Raw genomic sequence first — 20,121 nt, forward strand, 5'->3', positions numbered from 1 at the left:
TCCTTTATCACAAGGCACTCTAGTTCACCCATCTTATTATTTAGACTTCTAGCGTTTGTGTACAAGCACTTTAAAAAACTTGTCCCTGTTTATTTGTCTGCCCTTTTCTGATGAACCAGATTCTTTTTTATGTGACTGTTTATCATCTGATCTGGCCATTACATTATTCTCTTCCACCCTCTGCTCCTGACTGTAACCTGGAGATTCTCTATCATTAGACTCTCCCCTAAGAGAAGTCTGTGTCCAATCCACATGCTCCTCTGCAGCAGTCGGCTTTCCCCTGCCTCTTAGTTTAAAAACTGCTATACAACCTTTTTAACGTTTAGTGCCAGCACACTCCGAGACCTACTTTTATACAGTTACAGGACAGATTACTCATCCCTACTGACATATTGAGGTACAGCCCCTTGGCTCATTAGGGTGCTGTCTCCCCTTTGATCATGTTGTTCCAGACAAACAGATCTATCCATCATGCTGTCTTATCTTTAAGATGCCTGCCTGTTCCTTGTTATGTCTGCAGAGTGTCCTGATGTCATCTTGGTACAAGTTCCTCTTCTTGCCACTTCTGTGAATGAGGCCTGCCTCTGGCTCACAGTCTCGCTTTTGCTTAGTGATGCCTGGAAGTACTTTGGTTCAGGCTTCAGGCCTCAGACTAGGCCTCTGACACAAGAGTTTATATTTCAGGGCCTCATCTTACTACACCAGCCTGGGAGGTGGCTTGGCTAAAGAAAGAAAGGCGGGCTTACTGCCTTTTTCCTTTTGAATGATGTTATTGCTTGTTTAAATCAAAGCAGAGGAATTTTGTCACTACTAACAGACTGTACATTAAGCTAAATATAGTACTCTTGTCATTTGGTCATAATTCAGTTTGATATTTGGGTTACTGTGCATGTGAACAGATTTGACATTTTGACCTGACATGCCATTTTAACAAGCAGCACCAAAGCTGATAGCACCAGGCCAGCGTACCCTACGACTCCCCCTCTATATCCAGTAATTGCCTTTATTGATGCCATGAGTGTGGTTTTAGTTATTTTTTGTTGTGAACATACACGCCCAAGAGGGACAAAGGCAAACCCCGCGGCCAGCCGCTCCAGTCCGGAGCTTGAAACCTACAGCATATGCGGCCTCCCCCAGGGCCACGCGGGGAAGGGTGCGGCTGGGCAGCGACTTTCGCAGGGCCCTGCAGGGGGCACTGCGCTGGGCGGCCGGGAGGCGCCGTTGTTGGTGGGCGGCAGAGGCCTCGGACTCGCTGGTCGCCGCCGGGGCGGAAGGTTCCGCTGTTGCCTGGTGACCGCGTGTAAACAGAAGGGGAGCGGCGGGGAGCCGGCCTGCAAGACGCTCCGCCCGTGCCCAGCAGCAGGTGGGTTTGTCGCAGTCCCGCGGGTCGGTGCTTCCCGCCCCAGCCCTCCGAGATGCCGCAGCCTCTCCTGTGCCTGGCAGCGGCCCCTCCAGCGGACAGGCCGGCGCGGGGCCTTCCCCGAGGGGAGAGGAAAAGGGAGAAAAGCTGGATACCCCCCTCCTGCCCCCGGCCCGGCAGGAGCCTGACGCTGCCCGTCCCGCTCGGGCATGGCCCCGGGCACCGGGCAGTAATGCTGCTCAGCCGAGGAGCCGCGCCCGGGAGGAGCTGCCTGATCCCCGTGTCACAGGCCGGGCGCTGAAGAAGGATGGAGAAGTTGAGCAACGTGCCCAAGGCCAGTGGCAGAGCCAGGTCTGGCAGCCAAGTCTGCTGGGTGCCAGGCCTGAGCCCTGTCTTAGCAGGTGGTTCTCGAGCACTGAGCTAGGGAGCTACAATGGCATTCCCAAGGGTTTGCAGGCACCACACCATGCAGGGTCTACTATGCTTGAGACCCCTTTCCAAACAGTGCAGCCAAATGGCTTTCTTGTTAGCCGAACCTAGGCTTAGTCTGAGGATGAGTTCTGAACCCGATTTTAATAATAATAATTAATTATAATGATCGAGCAGAGACACTAACTGTGACATCTGCATGTGTACTGTGACTATGGTTATGTGAGTAATTCATAATAGACTTCTTAAAATTATATACATTACATCTCTGTGCTAGTCTGTCTTTCGATTGTGGTGTCTGTCTGGGGGAGGATGGGGAAATAGAATATTTCAGGTCATAAGTAAATATATTAGCATAATACATGAGCATAATATTGGCACTAGGTGAACAAAGGAAGAGCTATTAACCATATTCTTGTATTAAATATTTCAGTTGCAAGATACAGTGTTAATATGAAAGCTGTGTGAACCCAGAAGTCAGATCTCCTGATTCCCATTTTAGTGACCTGATCCCCTGTTAATTAAAGGCTCCGCATTCATTGTGTTTTCCACAGCTTTCCAAAATTCTTTGTGATAACAAGGTAATAGTCCATGGAAGTAGTTTTATATTTGTTTAATAACATAAAGGGTAATACAATACAATAAATAAATACTGATTTATATTTCAATTAGTGGTTTCTGAAGAGCTCATGAAATTTTCATTCAGACTAAAAAACAATTCTGTGCAGAAATAATTAAAAAAACCAAAATATTTTATTTGTGTGTACTGAGGTTTGCTTGTGCTGAGTCATCAGACAAAATAATTATTTCTACTCTGCATACTACAAACCATTGTATCTGTGCTTTATGCTTGTAGAGCGACTCTATTCTGTGTATTTGTAAACCACAATCAGGTTTCTTTAAAGTATCAGAGGGTAGCCGTGTTATTTTGTATCCACAAAAACAACAAGGAGTCCAGTGGCACCTTAAAGACTAACATATTTATTTGGACATAAACATTTTCATGGGTTAAAAACGCACTTCTTCAGATGCATGGAGTGAAAATTACAGTACAGTCCTGAACTAAAACCACACCAGCACACCATCAACAATCTACAACCTATCCTGAAAAAAGGTCCCTCATTCTCACAGATATCGGGAGACAGGCCAGTCCTCGCTTACAGACAGCCACCCAACCTGAAGCAAATACTCACCAGCAATTACACACCACACCATAGAAACATTAACCCAGGAACCAATCCCTGTAACAAACCTCATTGCCTACTCTGTCCCCATATCTACTCTAGCGACACCATCAGAGGACCCAACCACATCAGCCACACCATCAGGGACATATTCACCTGCACATCTACTAATGTGATATATACCATCATGTGCCAGCAGTGCCCCTCTGCCATGTACATTGGCCAAACCAGACAGTCTCTACGTAAAAGAATAAATGGACACAAATCAGACATCAGGAATGGTAACCTACAGAAGCCAGTAGGAGAACACTTCAATCTTCCTGGACATTCAATATCAGATTTAAAAGTAGCCATACTTGAACAAAAAAACTTCAGAAACAGGCTTGATTAGGGACTGAGAGTGGCTGGCTCACTACAAAAACAACTTTGCCTCTCCTGGAATTGACACCTCCTCATCAATTATTGGGAGTGAACTACAGCCACCCTGATTGTATTGGCCCTATCAACACTGGTTCTCCACTTGTGAGGTAACTCCCTTCTCTTATATATAATTCAGTATAATAATGCCTGCATCTTTAATTTTCACTCCATGCATTTGCAGAAGTGGGTTTTTTACCCAAGAAAGCTTATGCCCAAATAAGTCTTTAAGGTGCCACTGGACTCCTTGTAGGTTTCTTTAAAGACTTTTTTGTCTATGCTGAAAATGTTTAGAAGTTACAGATCTTATAAAATATTTCATCTAATACCCCTGTTGCCCCAACTCTGGACTCTCGTATTTGAGAGTTTTGTGTGCTTTTTTTAATTAAAAAATGTTCAGTAACCAACATAGTACATAATATTGTTATGAGACCCTAGTAAGTTCCTTGTATAGTGGAACCATCTCTCTTTCTATACACAGGCACTATTTAAATAACAAACAAATCCTTCTTCCCCCCTCCCTCCCATATAGTAGCTACAGTACAATGGAATTTGGAATCCACTACTTGTTCTTCTTTCAGTTTGATTCCTGGGGCACTCGTTTCCACTCACTATTGTCAATTAAAAAATAAATACTTAAATAGGGATCCAGTTTAGAAAATAGTGAAAACATCTTTGGTCCATCCCTCTGCAACTGCAGAATATAGTTTGCTGAAAGTGATCATGACAGTGAACATATCAGATACTAAAGTGATACTGAATTTGAGGTTACACTAAACCTCAAGAAGAAGCTAGTTATAAAACCTTTTATTTAGGCTTTGATCCTAAAGTATTAAAAAGGCAGGTAATCCATACATACTATTTATATGCTAAGCTGGCCTTTATATAGTCCTATATATGGAAGTCTAGCAAACAGTGCTACTTCTTCTTCCCCTCATTTCTGCTCTCATGGGACTCTTTGAACTGAAGTTGTTGTGGTCATGCAGCCTTTCCATAACTTCAACTCTGAACCTTTGGTGTCCCAAGAAGGTGTCCATCCATGCCTGACAAACATCTTTCCGGAAGGTTCTTGAAAGTAGCTGTGGGACGGGATGCATTCCCTACGAGTGAATATGCAGAGGGCAACAAAAGGAATCACAATTTCTATAAGTTACCTGTTTTCAAAAAACAGATGCAAACAAAAAAACCAAAACTGTCATTTTAATTAGGTAGGTACTCAACAGTGATTAAAAAGGCCTGACTTCTACATCAGGCTGCTTAAAGTATAATAATCCGAGAAGTATTTAAAATCACACCTTGTTGTTGTATGCAACTAATCTGTTTCCCGTGTGGTTTTCAAGTCCTATCTACTTATCTTATTTAAGTGGAGACATTTTTAATGTGCTTTACTTCTTTTTCCCCTACAGAGCTAATGTAGCTGTGGGAGAGTGAGTTGGATTAATTCTGAGCACATGCTTCATCAACAGAATTGATAAGTAAGCTTTCATGGCGCTGTCTCTATTACTTAATGTAGAGGTTCTCAAGCTTTTCAAAATTATGCCATCCCCCCAACTTTTTTTTAACTTGGAGCCCCACTCTCCCCCCCTTACAAAATGGGACTTTTCAATGTAATCTAGGTGGAATTGGGGCTATTAATACATTGAATCCAATAAAGGGAATTCTACTTGAAATAAATCAGTCCTTTGATCCTGCTAACTGTGCATAGGCTAGGAAATCTTTTAAAAGCACATGCCTTAATATCCACAAAGTTTTCAGGGCAGTATTTCTCAAATTCAGCATTGAAGAGTGCTAGTGTTTCCATGGGGTACGGCAAGCCTTCCCGTTCTCTTACAGGGTCATAACACTCAGTGAAATTTGTCCTAGCCACCCCACTGTCAGATGGTGTGGCTGATGGGCTAAATTTCACCGAGTGGTGTTGCACAGGACCGCCCGGGGGGCAAGTGGGGCAATTTGCCTTGGACCCCGCAGGGGACCCCACAAAAGCTTTTTGGGGCCCCTGGAGCGGGGTCCTTCACTTGCTCTGGGGGCCTCGGAAAACTCTTGCGGGGCCCAGGCCCCCGGAGCTCCTTCCACTCCGGGTCTTCGGCTGCAATTCGGCAACAGGGGGTCTTTCCACTCCGGGACCCACCACCGAAGTGCCCCGAAGACCCCCGGTGGGGGGTCCTTCCGCCCCGGGACCCGCCACCAAAGTGCCAGGCCTTCGGCAGCAATTTGGTGGCAGGTGTCCCCGCCGCAGGTCTTCAGGGCACTTCAGCAGCGGATCCTGGAGCAGAAAGACCCCCCGAATTATTGCCGAAGCGGGGGCCCCTTGCTGTCGAAGACCCCAGGCCCACTGAATCCTCTGGGCGGCCCTGGTGTTGCAACCCTGTAAGTGAATGAGAAGACTTGCCGTACCCCCATAGAAAGTTTAGCAGGCTTCCCCAGAGGTGCATGCCCCCTGTTTGAGAACTGCTGACTTAATGTAATCATGCCATGTCCAGAAAGAAGACTACTTGACTTTCAGTTCCAGGTAGAATTTGCTGGTCTGGTATTTAAGAAGGGGAAAATATTACCTATAAACTGAAGAAATATGGGACTGGACCCTTCTATGCCAATTTTACAGGACAGAAACTCACTCACTTTAGTTACTTAACTTTCCACTTTGGAAAAAGTTAAGTCACTGGGACATGAACTTCTATTCACTGTGTAATTCAGAAAACTTTGTTTCTTAGATGCAGAAGATTGAGAATGTTATGAAGACAAGAACCATAAGAAAATTTTTCAGGTTAAATGTTAAAATTGGAGGCTGTCATGGAAGAGATTCCAGTTAAAGTTGCTGTAAGAATAAGACCTCTGCTTTCCAAAGAGATTCTTCATAACCATCAAGTATGTGTGAGACTGGTCCCAAACACACAGCAAGTTATCATTGGGAAAGACCGTGTCTTCACTTTTGATTTTGTGTTTGGCAAAAATTCAACCCAAGATGAAGTTTATACAACTTGCATTAAGCCTTTAGTGGTGTCATTGATTGAAGGATATAATGCTACAGTTTTTGCTTATGGACAGACAGGGTCTGGGAAGACGTACACCATTGGTGGAGGTCACATTGGTATGTTTTGGAAAGTTTATTTTGTTTCTGTGATTTGTGACCAGTGTACTTGCCTAACCCAAATAAATAATACCTGGAAGGCTATGTAATATTTGTGAAATAACTATATTTTACAGGTGTATTTTTAAAAATCTGAGGCAAGTTGTTGTTCAGGCAGGCTGTTGGGTTTTTGTTTATGTGTGTGGGGATTTTTGTTCATTTTTGCTGCTTGCTTGACTTTTCTCATTAGAACACTGGGCTGGCTCCACATGCAATTAATAATTCCAACAACTGTGTCTATGCAGCATAGAGAGCACTACAGTCTATCTATATCTGAGAAGTTTCTACAGTGCTCATTGCCACAGTATCTAAGCTCTGTGCTACTGACAAAAAATGTTTAAAAGGCTAATGGAAAACACTACTATAAACTAATATACTCTTCTGACCAAACATAAGTTAGATGAGCTATCCATGACAGGGGTTTACCTTAAATTAGGCTGTACTCAAGAACCCTGAGAAGTATCATAGGAAGTGCTTTTTCTCCACCCCCCAACATTAAATTAGTGCCAGCCATTGGAGCTTCTGGATTTGATCCACATTTAAAATAGGATTGTTTTAGATGTGCGACTATTTGCTCTCATCTTCCAAATTTAATCCCAGCCTGTGCTTGAACATCAAGAGCTCATTTATTTTAACCTGTTTGATCTTAGCTTTATTTGGTATTAACTAAAAAAAAGCAATGGTGAGCAAATCTATCTTATCTACTTTAGGTATTTCTAGCATATCCATCACTGTAGTACTTGAGTGCCCAGAATATTTTTGTGCTCTTCAAATAATTCAGTTGAGCACCATGAGAGTCTGAATACTACATTCTGAACAACGTAGAGGCTGCTTACCTCTTTATCTAAAGTAAGAGTTGAGAAAATATTATTTTAGCAATATATTGGTGAATCTGAGTGAGTCTAGGCCACTGTAATATACACTTCCTTTTTGTTCCCTTAGCATGAAAATTACACCAATATAGCCTCTCCTTAGACTCAAACTGAGTGTAATTAAGTTTGAAATTACTGAGGATGTCAGGAGGTAGGAAGTACACCACCTTAGATTCCATTAGACTCACTTATGAATTTGACCCTCTGTCTCCATACGATGATCTAAAAAAGGATACAGTTTTAGTACCAGATCAGTGTCATAGAGATCAGAATTTTGGCTTAAAATGGCAAACATCTGATCTTGTTTTGGGTTATTTTGCCAGTAATGACAGCTCCCTTAACCATCATCATTCTGAGTTATCAGACATTATTATTATTGGAATTCTATTCCTATTATAGCGTGCTGCTGCTGCAGAATTTTATAATAGAAAACAAGATTGTAAGACATTTCTTATTTCAATGTCTTTGTGGTTCAAGTTTCTAGATTAGACTCCTGCTGTTTAAATATTGACTACATCATCAGGTAATCAGCATGTTATTCTAAAATATGGAAAACAGTCTCTTTTATCTTTCAGACTAACTGGGTCATATTATCTTTTTTTCTGTGTTTAAATTGAATGATTTGAAGATTAGATTTCCTCCCCTTGACCATGTTCACTGCTTTCAGGTGTTAATTCCCCTAATAGAAAAACCCAAATTATAACATCACAGTTCTTTTTTTAATTTGACCTTTCCAAGTGGATATAAATAGATTATTTAAAAAATCTCTATAAAAATTTAAATCCTCCTTGTTCTTAATTCTTTTTATTCTTTTCATTTCTTGTCATCTTTTGGCTGACCATGATTATTTAATGTTAAGTCTGTTACCTAGAAGCTTTAAATAGCAGGTGCCACAATACAAAGCTGTTCAAAGCTCAGCAACTTTTTTCACATATACCTATTGAGTCACTGATTAGATGGGACAATTTCTAATTTTCTTGGTTAGAAGGAGTGAGCCACTCAGAAGCCTCTCATCAACCCTCAACCAATTTCCATACTGTGGAATAAGTAACATCTGAGATCCTACTGATATTTAAAAGCAGGAGTTTGACATGGCACTGGTGAGCCGTATGTTGTTTTGAAAGAACAAGAAGTGTTCCTAAAAGCTATCTCCTATTTCCAGCACATGGCAATTTACTGAACTACTGTTGTATCCTTATTGGAGCAAGAGGTATCTACTGAAAATTGAGGTTGTCATTGTAAAATTGTGCAATGTCCTGAGTGTAAAATGTGACTCATGAGAAATATAGGCTTATAATAGTGATGCATTTGACTGCCGAACCACTCACCATGTTGCCCTCCAGTTTATATTAACAAGTAATTTTTTTGGATCTTGAATATGAATCCTGTTAAGGACTGTAAACAAATATTCAGCCATTCAATAGTATTCATATATTATGATTTTTTGACAGGACTAAATTCTTCAGATTCACAGGTGCCTTAGTGCCAATGGCCACAGACGTTTGTTCACGTTTCAGAAGTTTAAACTTTAGTCTAAATTATAAAGATATATTCACTGCAAACCTGGTCACATTTCTGTTTATATTTTAGCATCGGTAGCAGAGGATGAAAAAGGTATCATTCCACGCGCTATACAGGAACTATTTCAGAGCATCTCAGAAAACCATAATATTGACTTCAGTGTGAAAGTATCTTATATAGAGGTCTACAAGGAAGAACTCAGAGATCTGCTGGAGTTGGATACCTCTATGAAAGATTTACACATCAGAGAAGATGAAAAGGGAAACACAGGTAGAGAAGCCCGTTTGAACTCAATGATTTATTAAATTTGTTCCTACTTATATGCTTGAAAGAATATTTTGTTCTAAGTGCAAGTTTATGAAAGCAAATGCAAAATGTTCTTGTTTTCTCTTAGAAGAAAAAGCACTTATTAATTACAGATATTAGGAAACAAGAGGGGAGGTCTATTGTAGGGATACATTTTACTGATAAATGTAAAGTTCATCTCGAATGGTCTGAGTCAGTTTTGGTTTTAAATAGCTGTTAATACATCAAGAAAACAAATACTGCTAGAGTGGGTGGAAATGATAAGGAGCAAATATGGGTCCTGGTCCTGCAGATCCTACAGAGTAATCTCAATGATTTCAATGGGATTATTCACCTGAGTAAATGCTGCAGATTGGACCCTTGCCTCCTAGCCTCCTTACACTTAATTCCATATAAAATATACAATTTCTATACTGTACAAGCTGTTGTGTTATGCCTTCAGTTGCATTATGCAGAAGCTCTACATGTAGTAAACAGCTGGCCACAAATTGAAATGAGAGAAGAGAAAATGATACTGAGATAAACTGCTGGTCTTGTTGGTGGCTTTGAAATGGATGAGTGCCAGAATGCTCTTGGTGAAGCATGGGTTTTTGAACAATGATCCATCAATACATTTTAAAATAGTGTGCAGGGATCAATTACTCTTCTTTAGTACAAACATTTATGTGTGTAAATTTCCAATCAGCCTCAGCTGACCACGTATCCTTCTATGGCAAGCTCTTCCCATTCATCAGTAAAATCCTGGGGAAAATCTATATTGGACAGTAATATTCTTTATTACTTCTGTATTTTTGACTATCCAATTAATCAGAGACCTATGAGGTAAGGAAGCTGTCCAGAAAATCCTTGCTCCTTAAGCAACATATTATGGAATCTCTACCACAGTGTTGTAGTTGCGGCTGAGAAGCAATTTTCATTATAAGCATCTATTTTCACTTCTTTTTAACTGGGGTGTGGGGGAAATTATCCTTTGAACTGAGATTTCTCATTCTTGTTCTTAGAGCAGATAAAGTTTGTAAAATTCCATGGAGCTGTGTTTAAGTTATTCAGACATGAAACTTTTATCTCCATTAAGATACATTTTTTAACACATTTTGGATTTTTTGTTTTGCCCCGATGAATTAAACATAGCTTCTTAGCCCATTATTCTGAGCTTGCTATGACAGCATCCTCAAAGATAGCTAATGCATTGACTGTAGAAATGTTGTTTTCAAATGAAATAAAATTCTGTGGTATCCATAGGATACACCAGTGGCTTTCAACCTTTCCAGGCTACTGTACCCCTTTCAGAAGTTTGATTTGTCTTGCATACCCTAAGTTTCACCTCACTTAAAAACTAATTTCTTACAAAATCTGACATAAAAATACAAAAGTGTCACAGCACATAAATACTGAAAAATTGCTTATTTTCTCATTTTTACCATATAATTATAAAATAAATAAATTGGATATAAATATTGTACATGCATTTCAGTGTCCAGTATATAGAGCAGTATAAACAAGGCATTGTCTGTATGAGATTTTAGTTTATACTGACTTTGCTAGTGCTTTTTATGTAGCCTGTTGTAAAACTAGGCAAATATCTAGATGAGTTGATCTACCCCCGGGGATATGTGTACCCCTGGTTGAGAACCACTGGGATACACTGTTTTTTCCTAATTTATCATAAGCAGGGCCGGCTCCAGGGTTTTTGCCGCCCCAAGCAGCAAAAAAACAAAACCCAACAACAACAACAAACACGATCGTGATCAGCTCTGCTGCTCCAGTCTTCGGCGACAATTCAGCGGCTGGTCCTTCCCTCTGACATGGAGTGAGGGACCCGCTGCCAAATTGCCACTGAAGAGTCAGACATGCCGCCCCTCTCTGTTGGCCGCCCCAGGCACCTGCTTGCTGGGCTGCTGCCTGGAGCCGGCCCTGATCATAAGGCAACATGGCACAATGCTCCCTTGAATATGGGGCCCAATTTTTCAGTATGGCATTATCTTGTCCTCCAGTTTTGCACTCAATTATTTTGTGTGTGCATAGACCTGCATGTAGACATTTGAAGAGCTCAGTAGTCAGGAAATTCAAATTAATTGCTTGAAGTAAGTGTTACTTGGTCATATTTCCTAGATGTAGTAAGGTATTAGCATTAATACCCTCTGGTCCAATCCTGCAAGTGAGCAACTGAATAGTTCATTGACTTAAGTGGGGCTACTCACATGAGTAAAATTACTCACAAATGTAAGTGTTTGTTATGTTAGCCGATTGTCATTTTATACCTGTATAAAATTTGTATTATTGTCAAAGTTATGATTTGTGAGAACCATAACTTTGAATTTTCTATCTTTTGTTTGTTTAAAGTCTTCACTGTAACCTTGCATTTGTTGTTTTTGTATTGATTTGAATAAAGTCTCAATAAGCTATTTTTGTAAGGTAAAAATGCGTTTTACACATACACTACAGGTTTAATATGCTGTATGTAGTGATTCCATTCATATAAATTTTTCTTATAGGTATTTGCTGTGAGCTCATATGCTAATGTGAGCTTATACACATTATTATAGCTAATTTTATTTGCTGGATTTTTATATGTTTTTTTGTGGATTAGTTTGACTGTTCATGACTTTATCTAAAAACAGTTTTTCTGTAAACTTTTGCTGAGAATCTAGTGTTAACCCATTATTCATGCTTTCTTGGGGTTGATGTTTGTAGTGATTGTTGGTGCCAAGGATTGCCAAGTTGAAAGTGTGGATGAAGTGATGAGCCTTTTAGAAAGTGGGAATGCAGCTCGCCACACAGGTATGACACAAATGAATGAGCACTCCAGTCGATCTCATGCTATTTTTACCATCAGTATTTGTCAGCAACAGCCTCCACAGTCTCTGATAAAGGCAGATACTGCACAAGATTCATCTCTGAGATCAGGCCAGCTCATTGCGTCTAAGTTCCACTTTGTGGACTTGGCAGGATCAGAAAGGGTGACAAAAACAGGGAACACCGGTGAACGGTTCAAGGAATCGATTCAGATCAACAGTGGCTTATTGGCTTTGGGAAATGTGGTAAGTGCTCTTGGCGACCCAAAGAGAAAAAGTGTACATATCCCATATAGGGATGCTAAAATTACTCGTATTCTGAAAGACTCCTTAGGAGGAAATGCCAAGACTGTCATGATAACATGTATAAATCCATCCTCATCTGACTTTGATGAGTCTTTAAATTCCCTCAAATATGCCAACAGAGCCAAGAATATTAGAAATAAACCAGTTGTAAACTATAACCCTGAGCGGGACCGGATTGATGAAATGGAACTTGAGATCAGGTTGCTCCGGGAAGCTTTGCAGAATCAGCAGGTTACTGTAATGAGCCATGCTAGCCAGGGATCACAGGATATGAGTGAAGATAGGACTCGAATTCGTTCTCTTGAAGAGCAGCTTTCCCAGCTTCAGGTGGAGTGTTTCAACTACAGAAATTGCATAGAGGAAGCGTTTCCCTTCCTAGTTGAACTAAATGACATTGCCAGCTTAACAAGGAGTCAACAAGAGAAGCTGCAGGATTGTATCAACATTGCACAGGAGCTAAGGGAGGCAGCTCTTGTCATGCCACGAACTGATAGTGGAATTGGAAGCGACCAAGAGGAGCCACATCATATCACAATTCTTCAACTGAAGAGGGAACTAAAAAAATGCCAGGTATTAAACTATAACTTGTTAATTTAAGTATTGTTACATGAAAGGGTAGCCCACTAGTAGAATTCTCATTAGACTTCGATAGTTTTAAAATCCTTAACCATATCATCTGCATTTTATCTAGGGTTTTATATAGTTAAATAATAGCCGCATTGCAAAATTCTGTTTGCCTGCTCACCTCGGTGAATTATTCATTTTGATAGGTGATTAAAACATTAATCATCATTGTACTAGAGGTGGGCAAATAGGTTTTATGCTCGGGCTAATTAATTTTCATTATACCTTTAAAGAGATTGAATAGCAGTATGACCTCTCATCTGTTAGTTCTTTCCTTTACAGTGATAATTGAAGCTGTCAAGTTAACCGAGAAATCTCATTTTATATCCCACCAGTATAATTTAATGTATCAGAGCCACAGACAAGTTGACAACATAGGTCATCTGATGCCAAGTTTTGTCTAATCTACCTACTTACTTGGCTTCAACACTGTAGTATCAAGTATCAATGTTGAACCTAGTACTTATAATTAAACCAGTCCTTCACATGAATGATAAAAGCTATCCTTCAAAATAGGGCTGTCAATTAATTGCAGTTAACTCACATGCTTAACTCAAAAAAATTAATCATGATTCAAAAAAATTAATCATGATTAATTGCATTTATAACAATAGAATAACAATTGAAATTAAATTTTTTTGATGTTTTTCTACATTTTCAATATTGATTTCAGTTACAACACAGAATACTACGTGCACAGTGCTCACTTTATATTATTATTTTTTATTACAAAGATGGTAAACAAAAGAAACGGTATTTTTAAATTCACCTCATACAATTACCAAAGTGCAATCTCTTTATCGTGAAAGTGTAATTTACAAATGTAGATGGGGGGTGTACATAACTGCACTCAAAAACAAAACAGTGTAAAACTTCAGAGCCTAGAAGGCCACTCAGTCCTACTTCTTATTCTGCCAATTCCTAAGACAAACAAGTTTGTTTACATTGACGGGAGATACTGCTGCTTGCTTCTTATTTACAATCTCACTGAAAGTGAGAACAGGTGTTCACATGGCACTTTTGTAGCCAAGGTATTTACATGCGAGATATGCTAAACATTCATATGCCCCTTCATGCTTCAGCCACCGTTCCAGGATACATGCTTCCATGCTGATGATTCTCATTTAAAAACGAATGCATCAATTAAATTTGTGACTGTGCTCCTTGAGGGAGAATTGTATGTCTCCTGCTCTGTTTTACCCTTGTTCTGCATATATTTCATGTTTTAGCAGTCTCAGATGACCCAGCATGTTTGTTTTAAGAACACTTTCACAGCAGGTTTGACAGAACGCAAAAAAGGTACTTACGTAAGATTTCTAAAAATAGCTACAGCACTCGACCCAAGGTGTAAGAATCTGAAATGCCATCCAAAATCTGAGAGGGACGAAGTGTGGAGCATGCTTTTAGAAGTCTTAAAGAACATCACTCTGATGCAGAAACTACAGAACCACCAAAAAAGAAAATCAACCTTCTGCTGGTGGCATCTGACTCAGATGATGAAAATGAGCATGCCTCAATCCGCACTGCTTTGGATCGTTAACAAGCAAAATCCATCATCAGCATGGAAGCATGTCCTCTGTAATGGTGGTTGAAGCATGAAGGGACATATGAGTCTTTAGTGCATCTGGCACATAAATATCTTGCAATGCCAGCTACAAAAGTGCCATGCAAAGGTCTGTTCTCACTTTCAGGTGACATTGTAAACAAGAAGCGGGCAGCATTATTTCCTGCAAATTGTAACCAACCTTGTTTGTCTGAGTGATTGGCTGACCAAGAAGTAGGACTTAGTGGACTTGTAGGCTCTAAAGTTTTACATTGTTTCATTTTTTAATGCAGTTTTTTTGTATATAATTCTACATTTGTAAATTCAATCTCTTTATCGTGAAAGTTATGCTACAGTACTTATATGAGGTGAATTGAAAAATACAATATTTTTGTTTTTAAAGTGCAAATATTTGTAATAAAAAATAACTATAAAGTGAGCACTTTACACTTTGTATTCTGTGTTGTAATTGAAATTAATATATTTGAAAATGTAGTAAACATCCACAAATATTTAAAATAAATGGTATTCTGTTGTTTAACTGTGTGATTAATCATGATTAATATTTTTAATTGCTTGACAGCCCTACTTCAAAAATAAAAATACCTGACAAAAAGCTGTTCCTTTCTTTTAATTGTCAGATCCTTAGTTGACTGAGAGCTGTAACATTCAAGAAAAAACAAGTTGAAATGAGTTTCTCAAAACTGCAGTTTTTTTTCTTGTTATCTGTTATTCACAGGTTTTCTTATCATAGCACTTCTTGGACATGTACTTCTATGTTAAATATCAGCCTTCTGCTTTTTGGTGCCATAACATTTCTTTTCAATTCTCCTGCTGAGGTGAGAATTTTGAAGAAGGCATGAGATTCTCAGCAGGACTGCTATCTAGGAGGAGGTGAGAGAGGAACTATGGTGCTGGCAACTTTGAACACTTCATTCTCAGAGGCAGACATAAGGTTGCAGCCTTTCAGCTCATAATAGTGCTAGACAATGACCTGCTGAGAGAGAAGAGCTCTCTGCCATCTCAATCATGACTTCCGCCTCTCCCCCCAAAAAATATTACATGATAAACATATATAACTTTTTTGGGGACAGCCTCTTAGCAGGTGGAACTTTTGGAAACAATGTTAACATGCTGTGTATGGATAACAAAAAGTACACTAAACCATGCAGCTTTAACCAAATCAAAAGTTAATGGTGTAACTTAAGACATTTGAATCAAAGAGTTGAAAACTGACTGAAAGTGGCATTAAAAGAATAAGAACATTAATAATAGGTCAACAATAACAACTTAATCTGAGTCTACATCTTGTGATAGAAGGAATCTGTGCTTCTATGTGTTATAAATAGTGTAACAAAATGCATGTTTTGTTGAGGAAACCTACTTTGAGGTTTGCACATGAATTCTGATGCAGTTTATAGAATCTGTCTTGGGAAATGCCTATATAAATTGTGTCTTCCAGTTACTTTCTCATAATTTGTTAAAAAGGAATCATGTGCCTCTACTCTTGGTTCCTTTAACTTTGAATTATCTTTCTCTCCGCTTGTGATTCCCCCCTCTGGATTATTTTAAACCTCCTACTTCTCTAGAGAGTCTAGGCTGCATGTTTAATTGCTTATAGGTAAGGTTGCCAAGCAAACCACTGCTCCTTCTTGTTGCTGTGTCTCAAGCAGCGAGAATTATCCTGTTTTGCCTCTTTAGCAATGGGTAAACTAGATTTATACAACATAAATGAGAATATAGTAGAGCAGGGAAAATGTTCTAAGATTTCTAGCTCAATCTGTCAAAATGTGCTTCCTCAGTGAATGGTTCCAAGTATATATTCATATTACTCTTTTCTGTTCCACATTAATACTGCAAATAATAGTAACATTCTAATTTTGATCTTAATTTTTTTAAAAAATATAATCCTATATTGGGAAAAATTAAATAAGATTTTTCAGGCTGTTTTTTTCCTCCTTATGAATGTTAAGTAAAATTATTTGGATATGATAAATGCTTTAGCTTAATTCATTATCCTCTTCTGTTTTAATAATTAACATTATTTATTGTAACATTTTCTTGATGTAGCTTTATTTTTTTCATGTACATAAGAGTGCAGCTTTCTGGCATTTGAATGTAAAATCAAAAAGGAAGTAAATGGACAATATACTACTTATTCTCACATCTCGCCCACAATTTGCACATTTATTTTTATTATTAGCCGTTGTTTTCTCTACTATTAATTAAGCCAAGTCAGAATAGGAAGAGGGAATTCTTGTTTTTCAGTGATTGCCTGGAATTTGAATGATGTTACAGGTCCAATGTGGACCAGGAAATTGAAGTTTCAGTTAAGTTTTGAAGTGACCGAGACACTTCAATGCTTTGGTGCACACAGTCAAAATAAAGTTCTACCTTCTAATGCTTCATAAATCGCTTGGATGATCAGTTTAAATAATGTTAAAATTTGGCCCATTTCAGTATACTTGGCAGCAAGAGGTAGGTAGAACAGCTGTAACCAGGCTAACCAGTCCTGAATCATCGAGATGATTCAGGCCTGTTCTGCATATGAGTATTCAGAGTTGCTTTTTGGATGTAGAGCTCATATAAACAAACCTCTGCCCCCTAATCAACCTCCTACATGCCCTGTCTAACATCCTTCTCTCTGCTGTGGTCCTGGGGAGGGTACAGAATCCCTCATCATCAGTTCAGTGTCAGGAGAAATGGAAGGGGCATCCTTTTTTTTATTGAGGGGTTGTGTATGCCTCTGTGCGTGGTTCGATCTAAGCTGTGAATCAGTCCCCATAATTACTAGGTGGGACATTCTCAGCCCCCTTTCCACCCACAATCTCTTTTCTTGGATGGTATTTCTGTTTTGAAGCTGTTCCTTTTTAAGGGTCCTTTGGCTAATTGTCATTTAGTTGGAGAGGGACCTGGTCTTTGTTGTAATTGCAGCTGAGGTACTGAACACACCCTGTGCTTTCCTGGAGTCATTCACCAGGGCTCAATTGCAATATGTGATAGTTGGGGTGGAATGACTGTGAATCTGCTCTGGGAAAGAATGGTTTTGGGTGTGATAGCCTCATCAGAGAGACTGTTCCCCCCCATTCTCCCCCTCCCCGATCTACCAGGCATCCATGGCTGCAGAGCTCAAGTATGCTATGCAGCTACTGCAGCCCCTGCATTCTGGAAGTTGCTTAGACCAACATTGGATCATATACCTGTAAAGACATCAAAAGAAATTTTCAAGCCTATTCTGACTTTATTCATGTGGTTGTAATCACAGTTGTAGAACAAGGAAGGCAGTGTTAGTTTCTTCATTATTTTATGAGAGATTTGCACTACTCTTGCAGTTAAAGTGCATGGATTTTATGACTGAATTTTACTGCATGCTGAAAGCAGCATTGTATTTATATACCATTGCATACAGTAGTTCTGGTTATTGGCATTTTTCTTAGGGAGTGTAATGGCATGCACCTACCTCTTGCAAGCGTCCCCTTCAGATTGTGTATGTCTGCAGTCTTTAACAGTCCTAGCCCTAGGACCAGGCTGTATTCTCAGGGCTTCTTCCCTGGAGGCAATGGTTTTAACCTCTCTGGACCCTTCTGGCCTCTAAGTACTTCAGATCCCCTTCTTGGGGTTTATCACTGTCTAATTCTAGGCTATTTCCCCAGTGGCCTATTGTGGGAAGAGGGAACCTGGCCCACCCAGTACTCCGAATCCCAGCCCTGGGACCCTAAGAATAGTAGCCACATGCCACCATGTCCCTTTAACAAAAGTGTTTTCAGTTCCCTGGGCCACTTCCACATGGCCCCAGCCTTCACCAATCCTTCACCCTTACCTTAGGGCTCTTCTGTGTTCAGGCCCAGCAGCCAGCCAAGAGCTCCTTTTTGCTCCCCCAGTCTGTGCCCGCACTGAGCTGTCCATGGTGCTGCAGTTCTTGTTGACCAGCCAGGAGCACCAGTTGAACTCCTCTGGCTCCATCAAGGAACTCACTCTGGTCTGCACTGCAGCTCCTTTTATACTGATTGGCTAGCCCCTTGCAGCCTCTCCCAATTGGCCATGTCCCACACAGTCTGTCTGTGCAGCTTAGAGGATCTTGCTACTGCTCTTTTCCTGAGACGGGTGTGGCAGGACCCCGAGGCCCCCAGGTAGGGGCCTCTGGGCCTATTCCACCACATCATAGGGAGAAAGGAACTTATCAAAAAAAGGTCAATAGATGAATAAAATTGAGGGAATAATTAGAGATACTGCATCGTCAAGATCTACTAGAATCAGCACATCATTGGTATACCCTGGGAAATTTTGCAGTTCAGATCTGCTTTTCTTAACACCATATGAAGAATCTCTTCATTCAGTTGTCAGAATAACACCTTTCCTATCCCACCCCATCTCCTTTTTGTTATGTAGCAGGCTTTAGCTACAGACGAAGAAGTATTCAGTCAAAAGGAGCTTGAGCTGAAGGTATTACAGGATCAAATACTAACACTGATACAGGAAAACCAAGAACATCTAGAATCTTTTAAAGAGGCACAAGAAACAAATAAATTACAGGTAAGTTTTCCTCTTGCACATTTTACTGTGTAAGTTTGGTTCAAATAAGATGCATATTAGAATGCAGTAATTACAATTTAATAGTATGGGCCAAATTTTGTAGCCCGCAGGCAAAAATTATTTTCTTATCAATGGTAATTTTGTCTCAGACTGTACAATTTATGCCTTAGATTCCATAACTGTGACCAATTATGAGAAAATTATCTTTGTCTAGTTTTGTCTAGTGCCTAGAACATAGGACTGAGATTCAGGAGATCTGTAATGTAGCCTAGCTCTACCACATACTTACTGCATAATCTTAGGTGAATCACTTAATGTCACTTGTTCCCTGTTCCATCCGTAAAACAAGAACAGTAATATTTACCAACATTACTGGAGAGTAGTGTCTCTTAATTCTTCAATGTTTGTAAAGCTTTTTGAGATCTTTGGATGGAAGGGGTTATAGAAACAAGGCTTGCTGTACCGTTTTGGCCACCCCAAGTCGCACACTGTGGATGGCGGAGGCAGTCTGTGTGCTGTTAGGGCAGCACACATGTTTCCGCTGCAGCGGCAATTTGGCGGCAGCTTCTGTCTTCATCTGGAAGACAGAAGCCGCCGAATTGCCGCTGAGGGAAGCTGAACGTAGAAGCTGCCGCCAAATTTCCGCTGCCTCGGAAACGCGCTTGCTGTCCTAAGGGCACATGGACTCCCTCTGCCATCCACGGTGGCAATTCAGCGTGCTGCTTAGGGCAGCAGAAACACATGGACTGCCGCCCTTTGCAGATTGCCTCCCCAAGCACTTGCTTGGAATGCTGGTGCCTGGAGCCGGCCTTGTATAGAAATGTCTGTTGTATTATAATACTAAAAAGTTTAGGAGTGAAATCTTGGCGCTGCTAAATTCATTGAAGTTATTGGGAGCTTTGTCAATGGAACAGGATTTCAGCCTAAATATATAGGAAGATTGCTACCTTGATTCCTGTGTTAGCAATAGTGGAGACAGTACGTGCCTCTCCATTTCGAGCATTTCTCAATAAAATAATTACAATGGTTTAGGCAATTTCCTGGTAGCCAGAGGTCCGTCAGATCACAAATGGAATATTCAGTATATTTCTCCTAAAATTGACT

General features: G+C 40.1%; 1 protein-coding gene across 3 annotated transcripts in view; it reads left to right on the forward strand.

The window, feature by feature from the left end:
- Positions 1-1,301: 1,301 nt before the first annotated feature.
- KIF27 (kinesin family member 27) overlaps positions 1,302-20,121 on the forward strand; it is a 44,525-nt gene continuing 25,705 nt past the window's right edge. Inside the window, exons 1-6 of one of the 3 annotated variants that reach the window (XM_050945585.1) lie at positions 1,302-1,363; positions 4,797-4,865; positions 6,102-6,478; positions 8,980-9,180; positions 11,911-12,887; positions 18,874-19,017. In XM_050945585.1, coding sequence (XP_050801542.1) covers positions 6,160-6,478; positions 8,980-9,180; positions 11,911-12,887; positions 18,874-19,017 — 1,641 coding nt within the window. In that variant the 5' untranslated portion in view covers positions 1,302-1,363; positions 4,797-4,865; positions 6,102-6,159. Of the gene's footprint in view, positions 1,364-4,796; positions 4,866-6,101; positions 6,479-8,979; positions 9,181-11,910; positions 12,888-18,873; positions 19,018-20,121 lie in introns of those variants that run through there. The other 2 variants (XM_050945587.1, XM_050945588.1) reach the window with 2 other exon arrangements.

This window comes from Gopherus flavomarginatus, chromosome 3, assembly GCF_025201925.1.
Source record: "Gopherus flavomarginatus isolate rGopFla2 chromosome 3, rGopFla2.mat.asm, whole genome shotgun sequence".
NCBI lineage: Eukaryota > Metazoa > Chordata > Testudines > Testudinidae > Gopherus > Gopherus flavomarginatus.